The sequence below is a fragment of the Podarcis cretensis genome (assembly GCF_951804945.1).
Source record: "Podarcis cretensis genome assembly, chromosome: 9".
Taxonomy (NCBI): Eukaryota; Metazoa; Chordata; class Lepidosauria; order Squamata; family Lacertidae; genus Podarcis; species Podarcis cretensis.
Window position 1 is genome coordinate 37824290 of NC_137178.1, and position 21612 is coordinate 37845901.

The window sequence follows — 21612 nt, forward strand, 5'->3', positions numbered from 1 at the left end:
TTACTGCTGGAGGATTTTGAAAGTAAAAAGATTCCCTTGCAGTGAGTGTAATGTGAATTGTTTGGGATCTTGTGTTTAGACTTTAACCTCAAAGCTATAACTTGCTTGAATCAATTTCAGTGTGCGTGTGTTGCACGTTGTGCTGTGAAATTTTAATAAGCAATGCAAATAATAACCACCTGGAGGATCCAAGCATACAAAAAGAATTGTGTTTCGGTGTGCGAAGCTGTTTGTGCTTTTGTGGACTTTTTTTTTTTGGGGGGGGGGGTGCTTTTAAAAATGATTCAGAGAAGAATCCTTGGAGGTGTTTTTGTATATTATGTTGGAAACTGCCCAGAGTGGCTGGGGCAACCCAGTCAGATGAGCAGGGTATTATTATTATTATTATTATTATTATTATTATTATTATTATTATTTTACTACGCATAACTGAAGAATGCTGTGGCTGCCCTACATTCTTTGTATTCTGCTCTTTTTTCTTTCCCCTGACGAAAATCCAACAGTTGCCTTCCCAGCCCAGCCCCAAATGACAGGTAGCCATGCTATTCATACCGTGCCAGTTAGCATGTCATAGTAAGCCGTAGTTAATGCTCCACTGCGGGCTTTGAGGTGGCTTGCATATTGCTCCTCCCCATTAGCATGTCAGACAAACACGACCCCTGGCTTAATGCTACTTCCACATGGGGACTGTGGTTTTTCTGTGCCAAACCAATTATGATTGCTAAGCCAATTAAAAAGCCTTGGCTCCACATCACGGTTTGTTTGGAATGAAGCAAATCACAATTCCTAGTTTGGAAATAACACTAACCCAGGGGGCGTGGTTGAGCTCCAGGCAGAAGGTGATGCTCATCATACTAGGGGAGGAGTGAAGCAGGAGCCCAGCCATATGTTTGAGGGGAATCATTAAGTATGGTACACTGCATGGCTAGCTAACCTATGACCCTCCTGATGTCACTGGACTCCTAGCTCTTATCAACTCCAACCAGCATGGCCTCATTAAAGGATGGTGTAAGTTGTAGTCCACCAACTCTTGGAGTGCCAAGAGTTAGCATCCCTGTGATGTGCCAATGCAGCCCTGTGTTAACAAATTCAAGCATTTCATGCCTCAGCCTCCTTTAAGTATACAGGCTTTTTCACTTTTAATTCCCTGCTATGTGAGCAAGATAGGTTTGCTGATTTTAGAACATAAACATCTTCTCTCTGTGTGTTGTATAGTGGTTTTATGAATGGCCACAAAATGCAATCAATACTGCATGTAGCAGCAGGTTACAATTTGCAAATCGTCTCAGTTCCTGTCTCATCTTAACAGGGTTTCCCCTTATTATAGCACGAAGCTTGCTTGCTTTAAAAAACAAACAGTATTTAAATAAAAAGGATGAAACTAAAGCTCTCAAACTGAAATCGAAAATCTCACAGTTGAAATAACTGATGAGTATACTTCAAAATTGAAAAAAATAATCTTGTTCAGGTATTTAGGGTGTATATTGTGACTAAAAATAGTACCTAACATTTATTTATCTATTCAATTTTTATCCCGCCATTTATCCCAAAGGAGCCCAGGGTGGTGAGTTTAAGACTCAACCAACATGTTCCAAATTATCCTCACATTTTGACTGTAACCAGCTTTGCAAATATTAATTTAGGAAATGGTCACCTGATTTATTTTCAACCTGTGTGAATTTTTGTCCCTCCACCCCAACTGCCCTTGTAATACCCTTCCCACCTAAAATCTACAAGACAGATAGGAACTGAGACTTTAGCAGTGTCCAGTGCAGAAATATAGAGGATTATTGTGTAGCTATTCTTTGGATCCAAACATTAGAATGAGATTGACATGTATGCATATGCAGCCTTTGTGATTTCACCCTTTTTAACACAATAAGAAACTTCCCCTTCTAGTATAAAGAGTCCATATGTTATAGGTGCATGAATGTGATTCACATAAAATCAAACTATTAGTTATAGTTTACAGTTGTGATTCACTGTTTTCAGCTGATTATTTTGCAAAATGTGCAAAAGTTCCTGTAATAAACTTGGGATATGCCAAGAAATTACTTTCTTTTTTAAAAAAATCTTGCATTTAGGTCACAGTCTGACACAGCAAAAACTGCCTCTTCTGAAACAGACTGCAATGATAATGTGCCTTCCCATAAAACATCTGTACAGTCGCTGAACAAGCATGCAGTGAATGGGTTTTTTCAACAGCAAAGTGTCTATGACTCTCCCCCGCCGAGAGCTGCCTCCGTATCTGTGGATGGCAGCCTTTATAATTTGCCAAGGAGTTATTCGCATGATGTTTTACCGAAGCCATCTCCTTCTGGGACTGATGCAGATGGAGAGCAACATGTTTTCAGTGTTCCATCTGCAGCATCTTCTCTTGATGCACAACTGAAGGCTTTCTCCATTAGTTATGACATTCCCCCAACACCTGGAAGTACGTACCAGATTCCACGAACTTTCCCAGAAGGAACATTGGCTCAGAGTTCGAAGCTAGAGACTATTCCAGATGTCCCTCCACCTCGGCCACCAAAACCTCACCATCCTTCGGACCGCTCACCTGTGGAGGTGTGCAATATCTCCCGCACTTCCTCAGATACTGATAGCAGCTACTGCATCCCTACTGGCGGAATGCCCCCATCGCGCAGCAACACAATTTCCACCATGGATTTGAATATATTTCGTAAAGGTTAGTGTTCTTCCATCTGGCTATGCTTTAACACAAATGTTCCTTGAGGTGCTCCCAAAATTCAGCCTCTCTAAAAAAAGAGCAAGATCTGCCCTGGAAATCTTGGTTCTTGGGGGGAAACTATACATTTCACTTCAGCTGTGAGAAATCACACCTCAGTTCTCACTTACTGATTCTCAGTATTCTCTTGAGAGAGGGAAATTTGCATTGAGGAGAGGGGCAGGAAAGGTGTATTTAACTTTTCTATTCCTAGTTGCTTTCTCCGTGGTGCTTCCCCAGCTGCTTATACACTTTGCAGTGTTCCAGACCTGGGTTTATCTTGAAAATACGGGCTTTGAACTCTGCAGCAATAAAAACAGCTGGAAGCAGGGATATTCTAGGGGAAAAGCTACTTGCAGGATTCTTTTCTCCATTGCAAATTACCTCTGAGATTGCTTTGCAATGGTTGAGGCCTGTTGATTCAGGCTATGTTTTCCTTTGGCAGATAGTTAAGTGGACTCACAAGCTCTCATTTTGGCTTCCAAGTGTTTGCTTGTTTGTATTCAGATCCCACCTTTTTTCTAAGGAGTTCAAGGTGGTGTGCATTGTTCTCTCCCTCCTCATTTAATCCCCACAACAACCCTGTGAGGTAGGTTAGGCTGAGAGGCAGTGACTAGCCCAAGTTCACTCCCTGAGCTTCATGGCTGAGTGAGGATTTGAACCCTAATTTCTCACTTCCTAGTCCAACTTTCTAACCACAACACCACACTGGCTTACTTAATGCAGAGAGAGTGGGCAGCACTGTGGTCTAAACCACTGAGTCTCTTGGGCTTGCCAATCGGAAGGTTGGCGGTTTGAATCCGCACAATGGAGTGAGCTCCCACAACTTTGTCCCAGGTTATGCCAACCTAGCAGTTCGAAAGCACACCAGTACAAGTAGATAAATAGGTACTGCTGCAGCGGGAAGGTAAATGGCATTTCTGTGCTCTCTGGTTTCTGTCATGGTGTTCCGTTGCGCCAGAAGCGGTTTAGTCATGCTAGTCACGTGACCTGGAAAGCTGTCTGTGGACAAGCGCTGACTCCCTTGGCCTGAAATGAGATGAGCACCACACCCCATAGTCATCTTTTACTGGACTTAATCATCCAGGTGTCCTTTACCTTTACCTTTCTTACTTAATCTGAATCACCAGAAATTCATTTTTATTTTTTTACAAAGATGATTTCCAGCTAGGGGAAACTTTTCATATAGGTAATTACTTCACCTTCCTTGTAAATCAGTGAAGATCTTAAATATAGGGGATTGTTTGGGAGCTGAGAAGCAGGAACCTGTGAGCAGAAATCTCTTTGTGTAAGAATCAAGACAGTGCAACTCTGAATTCATGTTACAAATATGCTGATGTATGATGCGTCTGTGTGGTGTAATGGTTAGAGTTTTGTACTATGAGCTCTGAGACTTAAGGTTTGAATCCCCACTCAGCCAATGAAGCTCACAGAGTGACCTTGGGCCAGTCACAGTATCTCAGCCTAACCTACATCACAGGGTTGTTGTGAAGGTAAAATGGGAAGGAGGAGAACCATGTACAGCATCTTGAGCTCCTTGGAAGGTGGTATGTAAATGCAACAAACAAATAAAAAATAAAAGATGTGCTACATTAACTGCTAAGATACACTATATAAGAAACTGAAGATATATAGACTGTGATTATTGTTATAGCTCCCTGTTGTTGTTTTTTAAGGACCTGTTTCAAAAAAAATTGGTTGACGTAATAGACCTCAAAAACTCTTGATCTACTTTGTACTTAACCTGAACAGATTTTTTAAAACAATATTTACTGAGTTTGCAGAAGTTAGTGGATGTTGACATTATGCTTTGTGGATGTCTGGAATCAATCACAGGTACCTAATAAGATGGCCTCCACAATTTTAAAATAAACTTTCCCAACCTTATATAAACTGAAGTTGTCTAATGGCACACCCGTAACTCATTATATATAGCTCTTACATTTTCCCTTCATTTCTGCTTGCCTTGCATTTTTCTTGTCTTTATCCAGTTTAATAATCTACTCCAAAGAGTTTACTGTGTGATCTGCAAAGTACCATGTGCAAGGATCGCACCTTATTAATAACACGTATGGATGCCCTCAACCATTTCCCAGCTCTATAAAGGCGCTTGAGAGCTTCGGCGATGGCCTGGCTTTCTGAAGCAATTAAGATTTTAATTAAAATTTACTTGGTGTGGTTTTGTGTAAAATTCAAATTCTGGATAAATATTCAGACAGTGCACAAAGCCAAACTGTGGGAGTGGTATGGGGCTAAGAATGCCAGGGGTGAAAAGTGAGTTTAAAGAATTAAGAAGGGGAACAAGGGGAATCCAGAAGGTGGCACATAAAACAATTGTTAGCAATGTAAAGTGGGGTGGGTGGGAGGCAGGCAGAGTCACCTGTGAAGAAATGGGGCCAGGAGAGAGTAAGGGGAGGTTTCCATATGTTGTCCAATAAGACACACATGTATTGACCAATCACTAGTCAACATGGTTTTTCATAATGAAGATGTTCAGTTTTGTATCACTTTGGGCTGGGCTGTGCATTTCAGAATGGTTGTGTGTGAAATGTTGCCTATCCTGGTATTTCTATTTCTTAAAAAAAAAAGCCTACTGTAATCTGCGGTGAATGGTGGTAAGAAATGTAATACTACTACAACAGGTATTTGCTTTCTAGGTTTTTTTTTAATACATACTCTATTGTAAGATCTCCCTCTTTTTAAAATTTCTCCTCACTTTCTTCTCCTTCATGTGGTCTGGGTGCTTTCGTCACTTCCAGATTTTAGGATTGGTAGTGCCTTGCATTCAGACTGCATAACCAGACATAGACAGCAGCAAGATAGCATCCAGGAAATTTTCCCCCTTGTGCTATTTGCAGCTAATGGTGTGTGTTATGCCACCAGGTGTAAAAAGGAGGGGGAAACAATGCTTTCTTTCTTCCCATTTCTTTAGATATGGGTTCTCAAGATTGCTATTTTATTCCACGGACATTTCCGAATGACAGATCAAGCTCATTGGAAGGTTTTCATAACCACTTTGTAAGTATGTTTTGATTTTCAACATTAGCACAAGGCATATCTGCTTATGCAAATATCTGCTTATGCAAAAAGCTCTGATACGGATGGAGGCAGGACTGTGAAATCCTTCTACACAGAATGCTTTGTTCTTAATATGATAAGTGGGCTAGCTCAAAGTGGTGTGTGAGACAACACGGGAGGTACCGTATTTTTCGCTCTATAAGATGCACCAGACCACAAGACGCACCTAGTTTTTGGAGGAGGAAAACAAGAAAAAAAATATTCTGAATCCCAGAAGCCAGAACAGCTGCGCAGTGAAAGCAGCAATCCCTCTTGCTGTTCTGGCTTCTGGGATAGCTGCACAGCCTACATTTCCTCTATAAGACTCACACACATTTCCCCTTACTTTTTAGGAGGGAAAAAGTGAGTCTTATAGAGCAAAAAATACGGTAATTGAGTCTTTGGAGGGAGGGGAGGTAAGTGATGGGGATAGCGGTTAAGAACATGGGAGGCTGCAAAGCTCACATCACACACACACCCCCACACCTGATTAAAAACATGTAGAGTGTGGCAGTCAGTTACAAGACAGAGACAAAATGTAAATCCAGGCTGGAGCTTGTACAATGCAAATGGGGTGAAGCAATTCCATAGAACCTGTAAAAGGGGAAAAAAAGACACACAAATGTTTTGAGACCGGTCAGGTGTTGTGCAATATATGTACGCTAAATTTCTGTTCACCTGTTCAGAATGTTGTTTAATTTCTTGCTGTCGGAATCATTTTTGTTTCCCAGAAAAACAAAAGCCTGTTGACTGTGGGAAGCGTTTCAAGTGAAGAATTGGATGAAAACTATGTCCCCATGAACCCAAACTCTCCCCCGCGGCAGCATTCTAGCAGTTTTACTGAACCTTTCCAGGAAATGACGAACTATGTGCCGATGACTCCTGGCACTTTTGACTTTTCCCTGTTTGGAATGCAAGTCCCTCCGCCAGCACACATGGGGTTTAGGTCGAGTCCCAAGACCCCTCCCAGGCGGCCTGTGCCTGTTGCTGAATGTGAACCACCACCAGTGGATAGGAACCTCAAGCCCGACAGGAAAGGTATGGAAGGGGCATGCACTGCCAAGCACTCTTGAGTGTTTCATGATCCTCGTTTTGTCCTTCCACCCACCCATCTTGTTCCACAGAATAAAATCCTGCTTGAAATTGAAGCAGCAATATTGACAGTTTACAATTTCCTTTAAAACACACAGACCTCGACAGTGAATATACTTACGGTTGTTTTGATTAATCACTAGATTGTACTGCTACTTCTCATCATATGTGGAAAAAACTGTGACTGGATCAGAACCTGCGCTTTCATTTGTGTTTAGAATCCACTTAAACCAGGCTTCTTCAAACTTGGCCCTCCAGATGTTTTTGGCCTACAACTCTCATGATCCCTAGCTAGCAGGACCAGTGGTCAGGGATGATGGGAATTGTAGTCTCAAAACATCTGGAGGGCCAAGGCTGAGGAAGCCTGACTTATACTTTTATATATATATATTTGGTAAGGCTAGCAAAAGTACACATTCAGATGATATGGATATACGGTATAATAGCTGCGATTCTTACATTCCATACATAATACAGATGCTGCTGCTTTAAAAATAGCATTTACAAAAACCTTAGTACAGGCTTCCTGTAACTCGGCCCTCCAGATGTTTTGAGACTACAATTCCCATCACCCCGACTACTGGTCCTGCTAGCTAGGGATCATGGGAGTTGTAGGCCAAAAACATCTGGAGGGCCGAGGTTGAGGAAGCCTGCCTTAGCAGGTAGGCATATGTTAAGTATTAGCAGTTTTGCATTCTTTTTCATTCACATAAAATCCATAATTCACAATTACAAAGCTGACGGTCAGATTTTCTGTACTGTCTATTTAAATGTATGAGTTTCTATGCGCATATGCCTTTCTGAAGGGTCAAATACTTAGCTGTTTGCATTTGGCATCATGAATCTTCCTCTCCCAGTTAACAGCTCTTTCCATAAATGAGGAAGAGACCTCTGGAAGGCTGTACCAGAAGCTACCTAACCTAGCAGCACTGGCCAGCGTAATGTATTGTGAAATAATGGCTGCATTCACGCATCACACTACTTTAGCATAATGTGGACCAGGAGGAATGTGTTGTATGCAGCGTCTAGCTTGCACCCTCTCACCTTTCTCCATGTGGCTGGAAGCAGCAGTGCAGAGGCTTCTGCTTTTGCTTAATCACATCCAGACCAACAAACTGTGATGAACATTAACTGTATGGTTGGTTTCTATTCACGCCATAACTGATTGAAATTGGGTTTTTAAAACTAATCATATTTACTGGTAACAGGAACATTCAGCTAACATGGCAAACTGTGATTAAAGTAAAAGCCTAAGCAGAAGCTTCTAAACACCAACACCTGACCTGCATGTTGAGGGAAATGATTAAGGGAAGTATATGAACCCAAGGCCCACTGTGGCTCATTCACAGGGGAAATGGCCATACGGAGACAAGCAAGTTTTAATTTTAAAAAACTAAAAGGCACCAAATGTTTAAGCATATATGTGTCAGAAATAAATGTCATTTCAAGAATGTTTTTGACAGCACTGTGTCTATTGAATTATGCATTTGGGGTAATTATGCTTTCTGCTGCTTAAACCTCTCAAAGCTTGCATGTGTTGGTGATGGTATGTTGCAAGCAGCATTGCTAGCAAATTGGATTTCAGCTTGGGAAAAATCCCTGTTACCTCTCAGCACTACTGGATGGCATTCATCTCAAATCTATTAGTTAAATGGAACAAAAACAAAAACAAACCATATTGAATTGGTTGGTAATAAAGAATGAAAAAGAACGGTGCTTGCAGTTAGAGGGATGGATGAGATCAAAGTTCTCAGAAAGATCTTGTTTGAAATGTGCATTTCCTTTCTTGCTCAGCATTGTTGCCATCTATCCTGCTATCGGCCTTTTCCTTCAGTAGAGCTATACTGAGATGCTGTAATATAGATCATTGTTAAGCTGTAAGCCAATAGTACAGAAAACTATTTGATGGCAAAATGCAGGCTAAAAAACACCATGCTTGGAACTTGGAATATAATCTAGAAATCAGAATGCGTTTGTTAGTACATATGGATGAAGATAGCTCATCTAGACAGGCATTCTGTTCTCATAGGGGCCAGACAGATGCTTTTGGGGAAGTCCACAAGAAGGGCATGAGCACAGTACCATTTTCCCAGTCATGTTCCTCAGCCACTGGTATTCAGAGGTATAGGGCCTCTGATGCTGGAGGTAGAAGAATGAGGTCTTCCCCCCACCCACTGAATTTGATACTTTTGCATTTATAAATTGAACGTATAGAGAAAAGACAGTTGTTGCATGCCGACTTGGAAAAGATAACGGCAGTTCTATAACTTTATATATGAATATACATGCATATATGTCCTCCCCCTTTATATGAGGCAAAACAGAAAATAAATTTCACTTTCAAGTTTGGTTCTTGGGTTTGTCCTGTGCTCCTGTCTTTGAAGCTGTGTTAAAACAAGGATGTAACATTGCTTTTTTTAGTTTATATACCTGTGTCTGTCAAGATAGTAACAAAGCATTTCATATGCAGTGATACATGGTGAGCACTGCTAGGAAACTTTTAACTTGCTTAACTAATGACAGCTGTCTAGTATTCTGCCCTAGAGATATCTAGGTTGGATCTTTAAAGTGCCTTTTACTTGGATATCAAGAGACGCTTAATTAAGGAATTCCTTAATTAAGGAAGTTCCTGGAAGGAAAGCTCCTTTCTCATTCTCCTTCTTGCATCAACCTGCACCCCTGAAAGGCCTCTGTGGATGACTGGGAGTTATCCTCAGCAATGGGAAATAGGTTGTGTGTGTGTGTGTGTGTGTGTGTGTGTGTGTGAGAGAGAGAGAGAGAGAGAGAGAGAGAGAGAACACAGAACTTTCCTTCCATGACTTTCTTTAGGTCAACTTACCTTAGGGTCCAATACTATAGGTTAACTCCTGACTAAATTTTAATTTTCCCTGTTTATAAATAACTTTTCCCTGTGGCTGGTAAACAGCATTGCTTTTTCTGTGTATTAAATAATCTAATAGTAGGTAACTAAGTTGAAAGTCTCTTTGATAAGGTTTTGTTTTATTTATTTAAAATTTATATTCAGTTCTGTAGCCCTCAATTTTAGGTTACTGTAGTAGAGTAGACTAGAATAGAATTGTAACCCACAAACTGTTTAAGCCAGATGTACATAGATATTAACATGGTTCAGTGTGACTAATGAACTGTTCCCCACTTGAATGACTTGTGACCTCAAGACAATATAAGGGATATAAAGAAGAGCTAACAAAGTCTTCTACATTTTAAAAACTTTTATTTTATTTATGGTTGCATTTCAAATAATAATGATCTGCAAGGCTGTTAACAATGAAATTAAAATGGCAATGCATATAATCAATCAACAAAAAATGCATTAAAAGCTATGGTTTGATACAGTTCAGCACAATAAGATACAGTAAGCACACTAAGACAAGCACAAGTTTGTGAATGTGTCTATTGTTAACAGCTAAAATGGGATGTCCTCTGTAAACCAATGCTGCATCTTGGGGATTAGAAATTATGCCTGGATTTGGTTTTGTTTGGTTTTAAATTGCAGTAATCCACAGTTTTACAGATACCTATTTAAAGAAAACTGCGATTGGCGCAGTTACTTTCTTGCTCCAAAACAAGTTTTATTTGTAATTAGCAAGGAGAAAACTTAACCAGAAACCGATGTTCAGATGACAAATAATGGCTTTGCTAAGGGCAGGGCAGCACAGGAGTAAAAAAGGCCAGAGAGCAGCAAAGTGGCTGTGTATGGGCTCTCTAGGAGCCCATACATTTGCATGGTCCCAGAAGGCCATAGTTTGTCTTAGTGATGTGTGAGCCAGGCCAATGCATCAGAAACAGGTGTTTTGTTTTGTTTTGTTTTTTACAGCATATTAATGTTAAAAATTGGGGGGTCAGGAGTAGGAATAGGAGGCAGGTTTAGCTCCATACCATTGGTATATAGCAGAGTTCACTCTCCCCAGAGTTCATCCCTCCCCCCCCCCCAATCTTTAGTGGCAGACATCCACTCATTTGGGGCAAAATTAAATTCTTTGCACAGTCGCTCTGTTTCATCCTGACACTGGCAGTCATCCCACGGAGGCAGAATCAGTACCTGTGCACAGAACATGTGATATGCATTCACCAGGAGCTTTCCACCACCATCGGTTGAGCATGTGCACTGCACATCTAGTAGTAATGCATGTCTGATCATCACATACTGTTTTCATGCATTTTTCTATGTGGAATTTTGTTTCATAAAGTGATTCTTAGCTTAACATGCTAAGGAGATGGCCTGCAGTGAAGAACATGAACATATGAGGTCCCATTGGCTGCTGCAGCCGGGGAACAGCTTCATTTGGATTTGAAGACTGATTTTGCTGGAAAGTCTTTTCCAATATAATGATCTTTTCCAATATAATGATCTAATCATCTTTCTCCTACAAGACAGTGGAGACATCCACATGGTGGTAGTCCAGCACATGATGGTAGTCCAGATCTATAGGCCTTGCAAAAAGCCTACAATATAGAAATCCGACATAATCCAAGGGGAAGGAAGTCCATAGCCATGGGGCCACCACAGAGAAAGGCATCTCCCTTGTGGCCACCCATCTTACCAACCTAGGAGACAGGCATGCCAGGGTAAGCCTCAAAAGCAGTTCTTAAAATGTGAGCAGGATAACATTGGTACAGGCAGTCCAATAAACAACAAGGGCTCAAATCATTGTGGGTTTTCAGGGTCAAAAAACTAGACTGATCCCAGAAGTGCATCAGTATCCAGTGCAGCACAGTATTGTAGCCCATGGGGTTAATCCAAAGCGTGAAAACTTTCCACACTACCCCAAAATCTGCTTTATGGCATAAAGAGCAGTATTTAAGGCAACACAGAGAAGATACTTTCCTACAGGAATTAGCATGAACTTGCCATTACAGATTGTGACCCACAGTTGACCCTTCACATACATTTTGGATGTGCATTTTTGGCCAGTTCTGGACCAGCTGAAGTTTCCGAACCATCTTTGAAGGCGGTGCCATGTAGAGTGCATTGCAGCAGTCTGGATGTGACCAGAGTGTGGACTGCTACTGTAAGGTCAGCACCTCCAGATAGAGGTGCACTTGGCATACCAGCAGAAGGTGGTGAAAAGTGGTCCTGGTCACCGATGCCCCCTGCACTTCCTCAGTCAGCTCCAAATCTAGGAGCACTCTCAAACTGTGTGCATGGCCTTTCAGAGAGTATGCCAACACCACCTGTGAACCTCCTTCCTGTAATTAAGGAGACCCATCAGTTGATGGCATTCTACCATCTCTTCTTACATTGTCTCTCCCATGCATGTTTCCATCATGCATTCTGAATGTTGTGCTTATGCACTAGCATGTGCTTTTGCCACACTGCAGGACTCTTTCCACCAGCTGCTTGCTTTCGCTTCTAAGCATCACTTTTCTGCAAGGGGCTTGGCAATTTGTTTATAGGGGGTCCATTTTTTCCAGTTATTTAAAAAAAAAAAAAACTATATTAAGAGAGACTCTTCTTTTTACCAATTAGGTCAGAGCCCTAAAATTTTAAGACCTAAGCCACATGGTTTAGAGCGAACAGATTCCCAAACCATAGGTGAATTTACTACAAGAAGAAAGGGTATGTACTTCAGCACTGCATGGTATCTGGGGCTGTGTATGAAAATGTTTTCTAAAAGGGAAACTCTTATAAAAATTTATTGGTCCGCTTATTTGTTAGCCGCAATATTTCCTGCTTAAGAAAAGGCATTCTTAGCACACAGAAAATGGAATATGCTGTACATAAAAGCATCTTCCCTTCAGTCAGCAATTAGCTCTGCCTGCTTAATGATTGTATAACTGTTTGTTTTCAAATATATTTCCAGCCTACAGGTTATTTTAACTAACGTTTTCTCATGTGAAATGCTTGAAGGTACAGATAGTGTGACTATTGGGATGCAGCTATTGGGTTCTTTATAGGACTGCTTTAGTATTACAATACTTTTTTAAAAAAAACAAAAAAACCCGAACTATATACAACGAGCACTGAAAATTTGAGATAGGCTAGTGTTTACTGCATTGCCCCATTGGAGAGGGAGGTTTTAAATAATGCTAGAAAAGTAGCGTGTTATAATGGCCAAATCACCTTAGCTGTGGATCTCACTGTCATATGAATGAAGCAGTTTTTCCGCTCCTAGTATGTATCTACTACTAAAGGTCTTCAGCTGTCAACTGTCGCTGCCATCAATCAGCGGACAAGTTGCTGCTCATATTGCTTTCAAAAAATATTGGTGCCTTTGGAGACTTGGCAGCTGTGTGGAGCTCCATTTGAGATAGGCAATGTTCCTGCAGCCCCAGAATCTGGAATATGTGACAAAGAACAGTCCCTTTAAGTATATGCAGAATGGAGACCATTACTTACGATGTATATGTCATAGCACTTACATTTTCATGGACTTACTCCTACGTATGTTTGTGTAGGCACAATCATTTAAAATTCCTGTGAAGTTCATTGATGTGAAAATATGAAGTATACATTTGCATGTTTATACTTTCAAATGATTCAGAGGACTTGTTAAAAGTGCTTCACAGTAATGAAGTTCCCCATCACCACATGAACACTTTAGAATCTGTCTGAGGGTTTTAAGACGCTTTTAAATACCATCTGCTACTTCAGACTGCTCTGAAAACCAAGTGCCTTGAAAGCTTGTGAATGCTGCAGTCCCCTCCTCTGTTTGGGCATTTGCAAAACAGACCCCTGTTATCTAGTCTCATAAATACTGAGAAGGGCTTAAGGCTGTACTGCTACATAAACATACAGTGATACCTCTGGTTGCAAACGGGATCCGTTCCGGAGTCCCGTTCACAACATGAGAAGAGCGCAACCCGCAGTGGCGCGTCTGTGCATGCGTAGGTTGCGATTTGCCGCTTCTGCACATGCAAGTGACGTCATTCTGCGCATCTGCGCATGTGCGAGCGGCGAAACCTGGAAGTAACCCTTTCCGGTACTTCTGGGTTGCCACAGGACGTAACCTGAAAGAACGTAACATGAAGCAAACGTAACATGAGGTATGACTGTAGTTATGAATAAGTCCCATTGAAGTCAATGGTTCTTACTTATAATACAGTCATACCTTGGAAGTTGAACAGAATTCGTTTCAGAAGTCCGTTCGATTTCCAAAACATTCAGAAACCAAAGCGTGCCTTCTGACTGACTGCAGGAAGTTCCTGTAGCTAATCAGAAGCCGCAGAAGCCCCATCGGATGTTCGGCTTCCAAAAATAGTTCGCAAACTGGAACAGTCACTTCCAGGTTTGCAGCATTCGTGAGCCAAATGTTTGAGAACTAAGCTGTTCAAAAACCAAGGTACGACTGTAATAATAATAATTTTATTATTTATACCCCAGCCACTCTGGGTGGCTTACAACATATCTAAAAATATAATAAAAACATCAATCCTTAAAAACTTCCCTAAAGAGGGCGATGTACTTATGAGTACATACTTAATAGGTCTGTCAGAAACACCATATGCAGATAATTTACTGTATTGACTGACCTAAATGCTTAAAACTGTTCTTTAATCCTAAATAAACTAGCCTGCAGACACACTGCAATGAGTCCTAGAAAGGTGGGATCAATTTCTGGGAGGGGGGGGGGATTATTGCAGGATAAGTGTGGGGGTATAGGGTGATGTGCACCTAACATGCTCAGATGTCAATGGGGCTCCTCTGAGTATGACAAACATTGAATATTACCCATAGCTATTCATTTTGTAAAACAGCAGTTATGCAATTTTAATTTGGACTGTTTTCAATTGCCAAGAAGTATTGCCCCCTCCCCCAAACTAGCAGAGCCTTAAGATAGCTACATAATCATGCTACATCAAGATATTTTTTTTTTAAAATGCACCTGCAAGATATAACTCTGCTTGGTTATACACCCCAGTGACCCCACCCTTGAAGATCTCAGGCCATGAAACGGTGTGTAAATTTGTAAAGTAAATAAATATGCAGAAAGGCAGTGTTGGCATTGACATTTCATTTTAAACCATGGCTTAGCCCTATATACATAAGCAGGAAGGATCTGCTATAAATCTCAGGCTTGTACATTCCCCATCTCTTTCTCTTCCTGCATGGTTGGGTGAAGGACTTTGGCAGCATTTAGAATCCTGGCTTGTTGTACCTTATGAAACAGAGATCGTGGTTTGAAACAACTTCTAGTGTGTTTCAAAACAAGATGTTTTGAAGTTGGGTTGTTTTGAAATTGACAAAAGTTTTAAATGGTTTAAAATAAACCATTAAATAAATAAGAGTTTATTTTAAACCATGATCTCTGGATCATAAGTCTGGATTCATGGAAAGTAAAACTAAATTCTACTGAACTTTGCTACACAAGAGTGGAAGGGGGAGCATTCAAGTCTCAAAGCTACTTCTTCCTATTAATGCGCATTAATGAAACCTATTAAATTCTGCATGTGTAAGAGAAGACAAATGGACCTGAAGAGCTTACATTGGTGCAAAGAAAAGCCCTTTTCTTCCTAGTTTCTGTAGCAAAGCAGTGTGTGTACAAAACAGCAACCATGCTGTTTATGTGAGAGTTTGACTCAGTTTAGATTGTTAATGACTCACTGTGGTCACAAGAGCCTAAAAAGGTGAAATTTGGAGGCACTTCATAGAGTAGATTCGTACATTAACGTTTCTAAATGTAGTAATTGTTAGCAGTTACATCATTCAATTAGCAGTATCCATTAGTTAGTGTTTGATAGTAAACTGAAAGTATATATATATAACTCAAGTATTTGAAGAAGCTCTCTAATTTTAACACATTCCTATTCCGAATTATTTCCTCACCGACCTTAAAATAATAGGAATTGCAATAGTATTGTAAGAATTCCTTTTGAGGAACTGTAGTTCTTTCCTAGTACATTATTTTAAAAACTTGTTTGCTTCTTTATATAGTAAAACCAGCACCACTAGAAATAAAACCTCTCCCTGAATGGGAAGAATTGCCAGCTCCAGTTAGATCTCCGATCACCAGAAGTTTTACACGAGAGTAAGTCTTCTCACCCTTTTAAGAAATTAAATATTTGCTTTTGTGGATGTGTGTGTATTGTACAAGTAAACCTTTGGTGTGAAAAGAAGCATTTCACCCCAGTTCTATATATGCTTACTTATAAACAAGTCTCACAGTCTTGAGATTGTGTGTTTTGGGTTGGTGTGTTTTTGCAGCGTAAGATTACACATGTTCATTCAGAATTACTTCTTAACATGTTCAATGCAGCATATACAGTGGTGCCCCGCAAGACGAACGCCTCGCAAAATGGAAAACCCGCTAGACAAAAGGGTTTTCCGTTTTGGAGGCGCTTCGCTAAACGAATTTCTCTATGGGGTTGCTTCGCAAGACGAGAAAACCGCTAGACGAAGAGCCTCACGGAACGGATTCTTTTTGTCTTGCGAGGCACCACTGTACCCTAGTGCAGCGATGGAGAACCAGTTTTCATACCAAGGTCCACATTTTCTTGGTTTCTTGGCATCCTGTCTCACAACCTAAGACACACAAATATATGTCACATTGTCAACAATGGGATTTTTTAATTACATTTCGATACTGCTGTAATGATTATCATCTCTCAATCTGTTCCTCTGCTTGGTTATTACTGAGGTTTTTATTGTATTTTATGTAAGCTTCATTGAACTTTTATTTCTTTTAAAAAAAGGTGTGGTGGGGAAGTATAAATATTATTTAAACAAATATAATAATACAGCTACAAAGCATACATAAGATGGTTCCAGTTTTACTTTTTAAAACCAATGTCTCTTTATTTTAGTTCCTCCAGGTTTCCTTTGTCTCCTCGACCAGATTCAGTCCATAGCACAACTTCCAGCAGTGATTCACATGACAGTGAAGAGAATTATGTACCCATGAATCCAAATCAGTCCAGTGATGATCCAGTATGTAGTTTTCATTTTAAGTACTCTCTTTACTGTGCAGCTCTTTCTAAAAGGATGTCACAGACCTCATCTGCACTATACATTTGAAGTGGTATCATACCACTCATCACAACTTTTTTTTTGGGGGGGGGGAGAGGATGCACTATACTACAAGCTCTGATAACTTCCAGATTGGATTATTCTAATGCACTCTACATTGGGCCGCCCTTGAAGATGACTCAGAAACTTCAATTGGTCCAAAATGAAGTGGCCAGATTACTGGCTTGGGTTCTTCTCAGATTTCATATATCCCATGTTTTAAAACAACAACTTTGTTTGCTGCTTCATTTCTGGGTCCAATTCAAGGTGCTCATGTTAGTGTTTAAAGTCCTAAATGATTCAGGGCCCAAATGCCTGAAAGACCCTCTCCTCCCCTACATACCATCTTGGGAGGTAAGATTGGCAGAGGGTGTCCTCTTGGTTGTTCCACTGCCCTCAGAAGCTCAGGGTAGGGGGTGGCCCAGGAGAGGACATTCTCTGTGGCAGCCCCTAAGTTGTGGAACTCCCTTTCCACAGAAGTGCGTCTGGCACCTTCCTTATATAGCTTTTGGGGAATGCTGAAGATGCACCTCTTTACCCTGACATTTGATGCCTGAGATAGATGATAGATAGATGATGATAGATAGATGATAGATAGATAGATAGATAGATAGATAGATAGATAGATAGATGATAGATAGATAGATGATAGATAGATAGATGATAGATAGATAGATAGATAGATAGATAGATAGATAGATAGATATAGATATGGACCTGCCTTATTTCTGTAATTATTAGTTGTTTTAAACTGTTTTAAATATTGTGTAATATTACATTAATATTACTGTTGTATTTTAATTGTTGTAACCTGCCCTGGGACCTTAGGGGCAGGGGTAATAAATTGTAGTTATAGTAATAACTCTCTACACCCTTAGCAAACTACAGTTCCCATAACTTTTTGAGATGAATCCATGACCTTCTGAGGTATGATACTGCTATAAAATATATAGCACAGATAGAGCTTTGTTAGTATGGGACACAGGTAGTTAAACGGTTCAAGAATGACATTTTTGTTACCTCATTTTCAGATTTGCTTATAATCAGGGCTGTGTTACAAGGCATGTTGCAAAATGTGGTGTGTCTAGTCAGTTTCTCACATGCTGTGGAGTGAGCACTACATTCCATTAAAGTTGTCACCATTGCTGACTTAAACATTTTAATTATAATTTCAGGTTCTGTTTGGGAGCAGCAGTCTCGATGGGGGAAGCAGTCCTATGGTAAAACCTAAAGATAAGCAAGTGGAATATTTAGATCTGGATTTAGATTCTGGAAAATCTACCCCACCTCGCAAGGTAAACAAAATTGAGTGGTTTATTAGTGACAATATAGGTGTCTTTCTGGGGTTAACAAGACATGTTGCTAGAGGTTCACTGGCATACTGGCAGAAATGTTTCACCAGTATAGATTTTGTTCCAACATTGTCAGACTGTCAGAACAGGGGAAAATGAGGCACATGGAGTATGGTTGTGCATACACCACATAACACAGCCTTCAGAACTGGGAGACTACAACGAATCAGTGAAACGGGCTACTATAGTTCATTACCTCCAATTATAGTCAGTGGGAGTGAAAAACTCCTCTTCTCAGCTGGGCAATGAATCTGGCAGTCATTGTGTCAGGGAATTTTCTTTCTCCATCAAGATACAGGTAAATTTTTCTTTATTAAAATGTCCAGGACAACTACTTATTTTTAGGAGAAAATGCTGTATTTAATATTTGCTTTTTCATTCCTCGTTACCACATCACAATTAATACAGCTTTAAGAACTAAATGACTTTTATCATCAGCCTCACTAATTAAAATTGGTTTCTGCCTATTAATACTAAACCAGCTTCATCTATCAGTTAAAACTTGCCACCAGTAATCTAGCACAGGGTTTCCCAAATTTAGGTCTCAAGCTGTTTTTGGACTACCGTTCCCATCATCCCTGACCACTGGTCCTGCTAGCTAGGGATGATGGGAGTTGTAGTCCAGAAACAGCTGGAGACTCAGTTTTGGGAAACCCTGTGAAAAACCATGGAATCTTTAATGTCACCTGCCATTATATTGCTACACTTAGGCTTTTCTCGCAGCCAGTTTTCTACATACTGTACCATGTGTTGAGGATAGGTGAGATGTATAGGTGTTGTTTTAATAAAAATGGTACAGTGCAAATAATTCTATTCACTGATACATTTGTCTTACATTTTGGGGGAACCCGAGTTTCAATGAGTTGCCCATTGGACACTCTCACTTGAAAAAGTGGGGGAAGGAAGTGTGTGCAGATTCTTCCTTACCCCTGCAGCCCCCTGAAAAGCTGTTCTCAACAGCTGGGGGTCTTCCTGGAACAGTGTAGTTGATGGTTTGAGGATTTGCCAGGGCAGGGGGGGGGGGGTGGATTGGCCAAAACTGCCCCCTCCTTCCCTTGCTGGGAGACCCTGCTGAATCTTAGTCCCTTCTGCAAAGAAGTCTTATCTTTTCATGAAAAGGATGTTCTGAAGCCAACCCGTAGACTTGTATTAGCTTATCTTGTTCTTACCCTTTTCTTCATTTTGTCTCCAGAAAAAGAGCAGCGGTTCAGGCAGCAGTGTGGCGGATGAAAGAGTGGATTATGTTGTAGTTGACCAGCAGAAAACACTAGCACTGAAGAGTACGCGGGAAGCTTGGACAGACGGGAGGCAATCCACAGAATCTGAAACCCTAACTAAAATTGTAAAATGAAAAAAAAAAGAGAATCCTCTTGTCATCCTCCTCAAATTTATAAAAAGAGCTGCAGTTATGCCATTAACTGATGGAAGAGTACTGGACAATTCTTGAATGATTCCCCCCCCCCCCAGTTATATGAAAATCAAGGTGATACCATGAGATAAAACAGTAACCTGTGGCATCTGGGTATATCATACAATGTAAAACAATGTGTAAAATAGTATTGCTTAGGTCCCAGAGAAGTTTTGGCCTGAAGTTAACACATTTGTAGTATTACAATGTCTTATGCACTTTCCCCCCCGTTAAAATGTTGGTTCAGCTTTCCCCGGCTAATGTACTTCTAACACCTTTTTCTCCCAACACTACTATATTTTATAGCATTCTAGAAAGTAAGCTACTTATGATATAGAAATCAAGGTCTGAAGTGCGTTTTAACAGCTCAAAAATGAATTAATAAGAAATGGTTTCACAATTTTAATCTACTTGAAATGTCAAGAGATGATTTGTTAAATACCTATGTTTTATATTTAATACATGCGAAGAATATTTGGAGGGCTACAGGTTACCTTCCTAACAGACATGGCTGTGACTTAATAATAGTCATTATTGGTTTTAGGATCTACCCTTCTGTCTTATGCAATATCATACCAATACTGGAGCTCCTATTGTAGTTTCATTCGTGACAGTGTTCATATTCAGTGAGCAAAGATTCTGCAGGGAGGGATCTTTTGTACTGAAGAATTAAACTTCGCATAGTCCTGCAAATCACTGATGGGGTGCAGTAATGAGTAACCTTACACTTCATTTGCAAACCGTTACTTTTACATTATTTACAGAAGGTAGGATCTCTTGAGATCAGGTACGTACATAGCACTGTGGTGCTAACACACTTATCAGGTTTAAACAACAAGTTTTAAGTTTTCTACTTCTACCAAGCCTTAATATTGGTTTTCAGTATGAAAATTAAAGAGACAGTTTGACATTCACTGTTTGTAGTACTAGAAAATACTGTGATTTTTTTTTTTAAAGTAGAATTCAGATGGAAATACTATGAGCGTTATTCACCATATTCACTGTAGACCTGTTGAAATCAATGGACTTAATGTCCAGTGAGCTCAGTGGTTCAACTCTGACTTGGTAGGATATAATCCTAGGTCTTGACACCATAGTGCTCTTTTAATGATCCTTATTATGCCTAGTTTCCTGCTTGGCCTTATATTTAAATTCCTATGCAATTGATATCTCTTAACATTTTGTATTGTTGTTTTTAAAGAAAGGTGGTATGTTGAAGTGATCTCATTCCCTCTCTCCTTTTTTTATAAAGTTCTTTCCCCAGGTACAGAGTCCATATTGAGTACTTTGTTCTATTAATTCTCTACCCCTCCTTCAAATAGCAGCCTCCCCTAAATTAGAAACCAGATTTAGTTGCAAGGAAGAAAATGTACACCTTAATCAATCCATTAATCTTGTTATAGTGGCAAATTACTAATTCATTCTCACACGGATGCATTAAAGAAAATTCTTCTCCATACCTCTTGAGTTACAAATGAACATAGAAATACATTAGTATTGTTTTAATGAATGCTGGCCTTAATACTGTGCCTAATTTCCTGTTGTCACCCCCTCAATCGTATGTAAATTGTCTTTATTCCTAACATGGTTTCTTTTTAAATTAGAAATATTTTGATGTTTTCAATATTTTTTTGTGTAAAATAAAAACTAAACATGTTTCATTCTGAGATGAATTTTAAATAAATTCAAGTTGTTCTGGTTAACACGTGTGCAGTTGTCTGAAACTCACAAAACAGCAATGTATTTACAAAGCTCTTGAGTTGCCAATTTCCGGTGCCTTTGAATGTAGATTATTAACCCAGCCTAGAAGTTGTGAACCATCTCAAAAAGATGATAGCAACCATGGCAGCATTTTATCCAGTCTTCTTGTCCTGCTAGCATTTTTTTCTGTTATTTTCTACTTTGTCTCTATTTTCTCAGCAATCTTTACAGCTTTAAAAAGACAAGCCCATTCATCACTTGGATAGGCCACCACCTCGTTTTTCTTACTGATTAGGTGGGAGAAGGAAAGATT

The 21612-nt window shown here is 40.0% G+C and overlaps 1 protein-coding gene and 1 long non-coding RNA gene across 3 annotated transcripts in view; one reads left to right on the plus strand and one right to left on the minus strand.

Moving 5' to 3' along the window:
- Positions 1–21301, plus strand: part of GAB1 (GRB2 associated binding protein 1) — an 81869-nt gene extending 60568 nt beyond the window's left edge. Inside the window, exons 4-11 of one of the 2 annotated variants that reach the window (XM_079989490.1) lie at positions 2085–2686; positions 5658–5743; positions 6514–6820; positions 12363–12452; positions 15768–15861; positions 16637–16760; positions 18014–18133; positions 19383–21301. In XM_079989490.1, the coding sequence (XP_079845616.1) occupies positions 2085–2686; positions 5658–5743; positions 6514–6820; positions 12363–12452; positions 15768–15861; positions 16637–16760; positions 18014–18133; positions 19383–19541 (1582 nt within the window). In that variant the 3' untranslated portion in view covers positions 19542–21301. The remainder of the gene's footprint in view (positions 1–2084; positions 2687–5657; positions 5744–6513; positions 6821–12362; positions 12453–15767; positions 15862–16636; positions 16761–18013; positions 18134–19382) is intronic. The other variant, XM_079989491.1, reaches the window with a different exon arrangement.
- LOC307223526 lies at positions 12823–19462 on the minus strand. Its single transcript, XR_013842126.1, has 2 exons — positions 19360–19462; positions 12823–13171 (listed from the first exon to the last, which is right to left on the minus strand). It is a non-coding gene; the product is annotated as an uncharacterized lncRNA (long non-coding RNA).
- Positions 21302–21612: the final 311 nt, after the last annotated feature.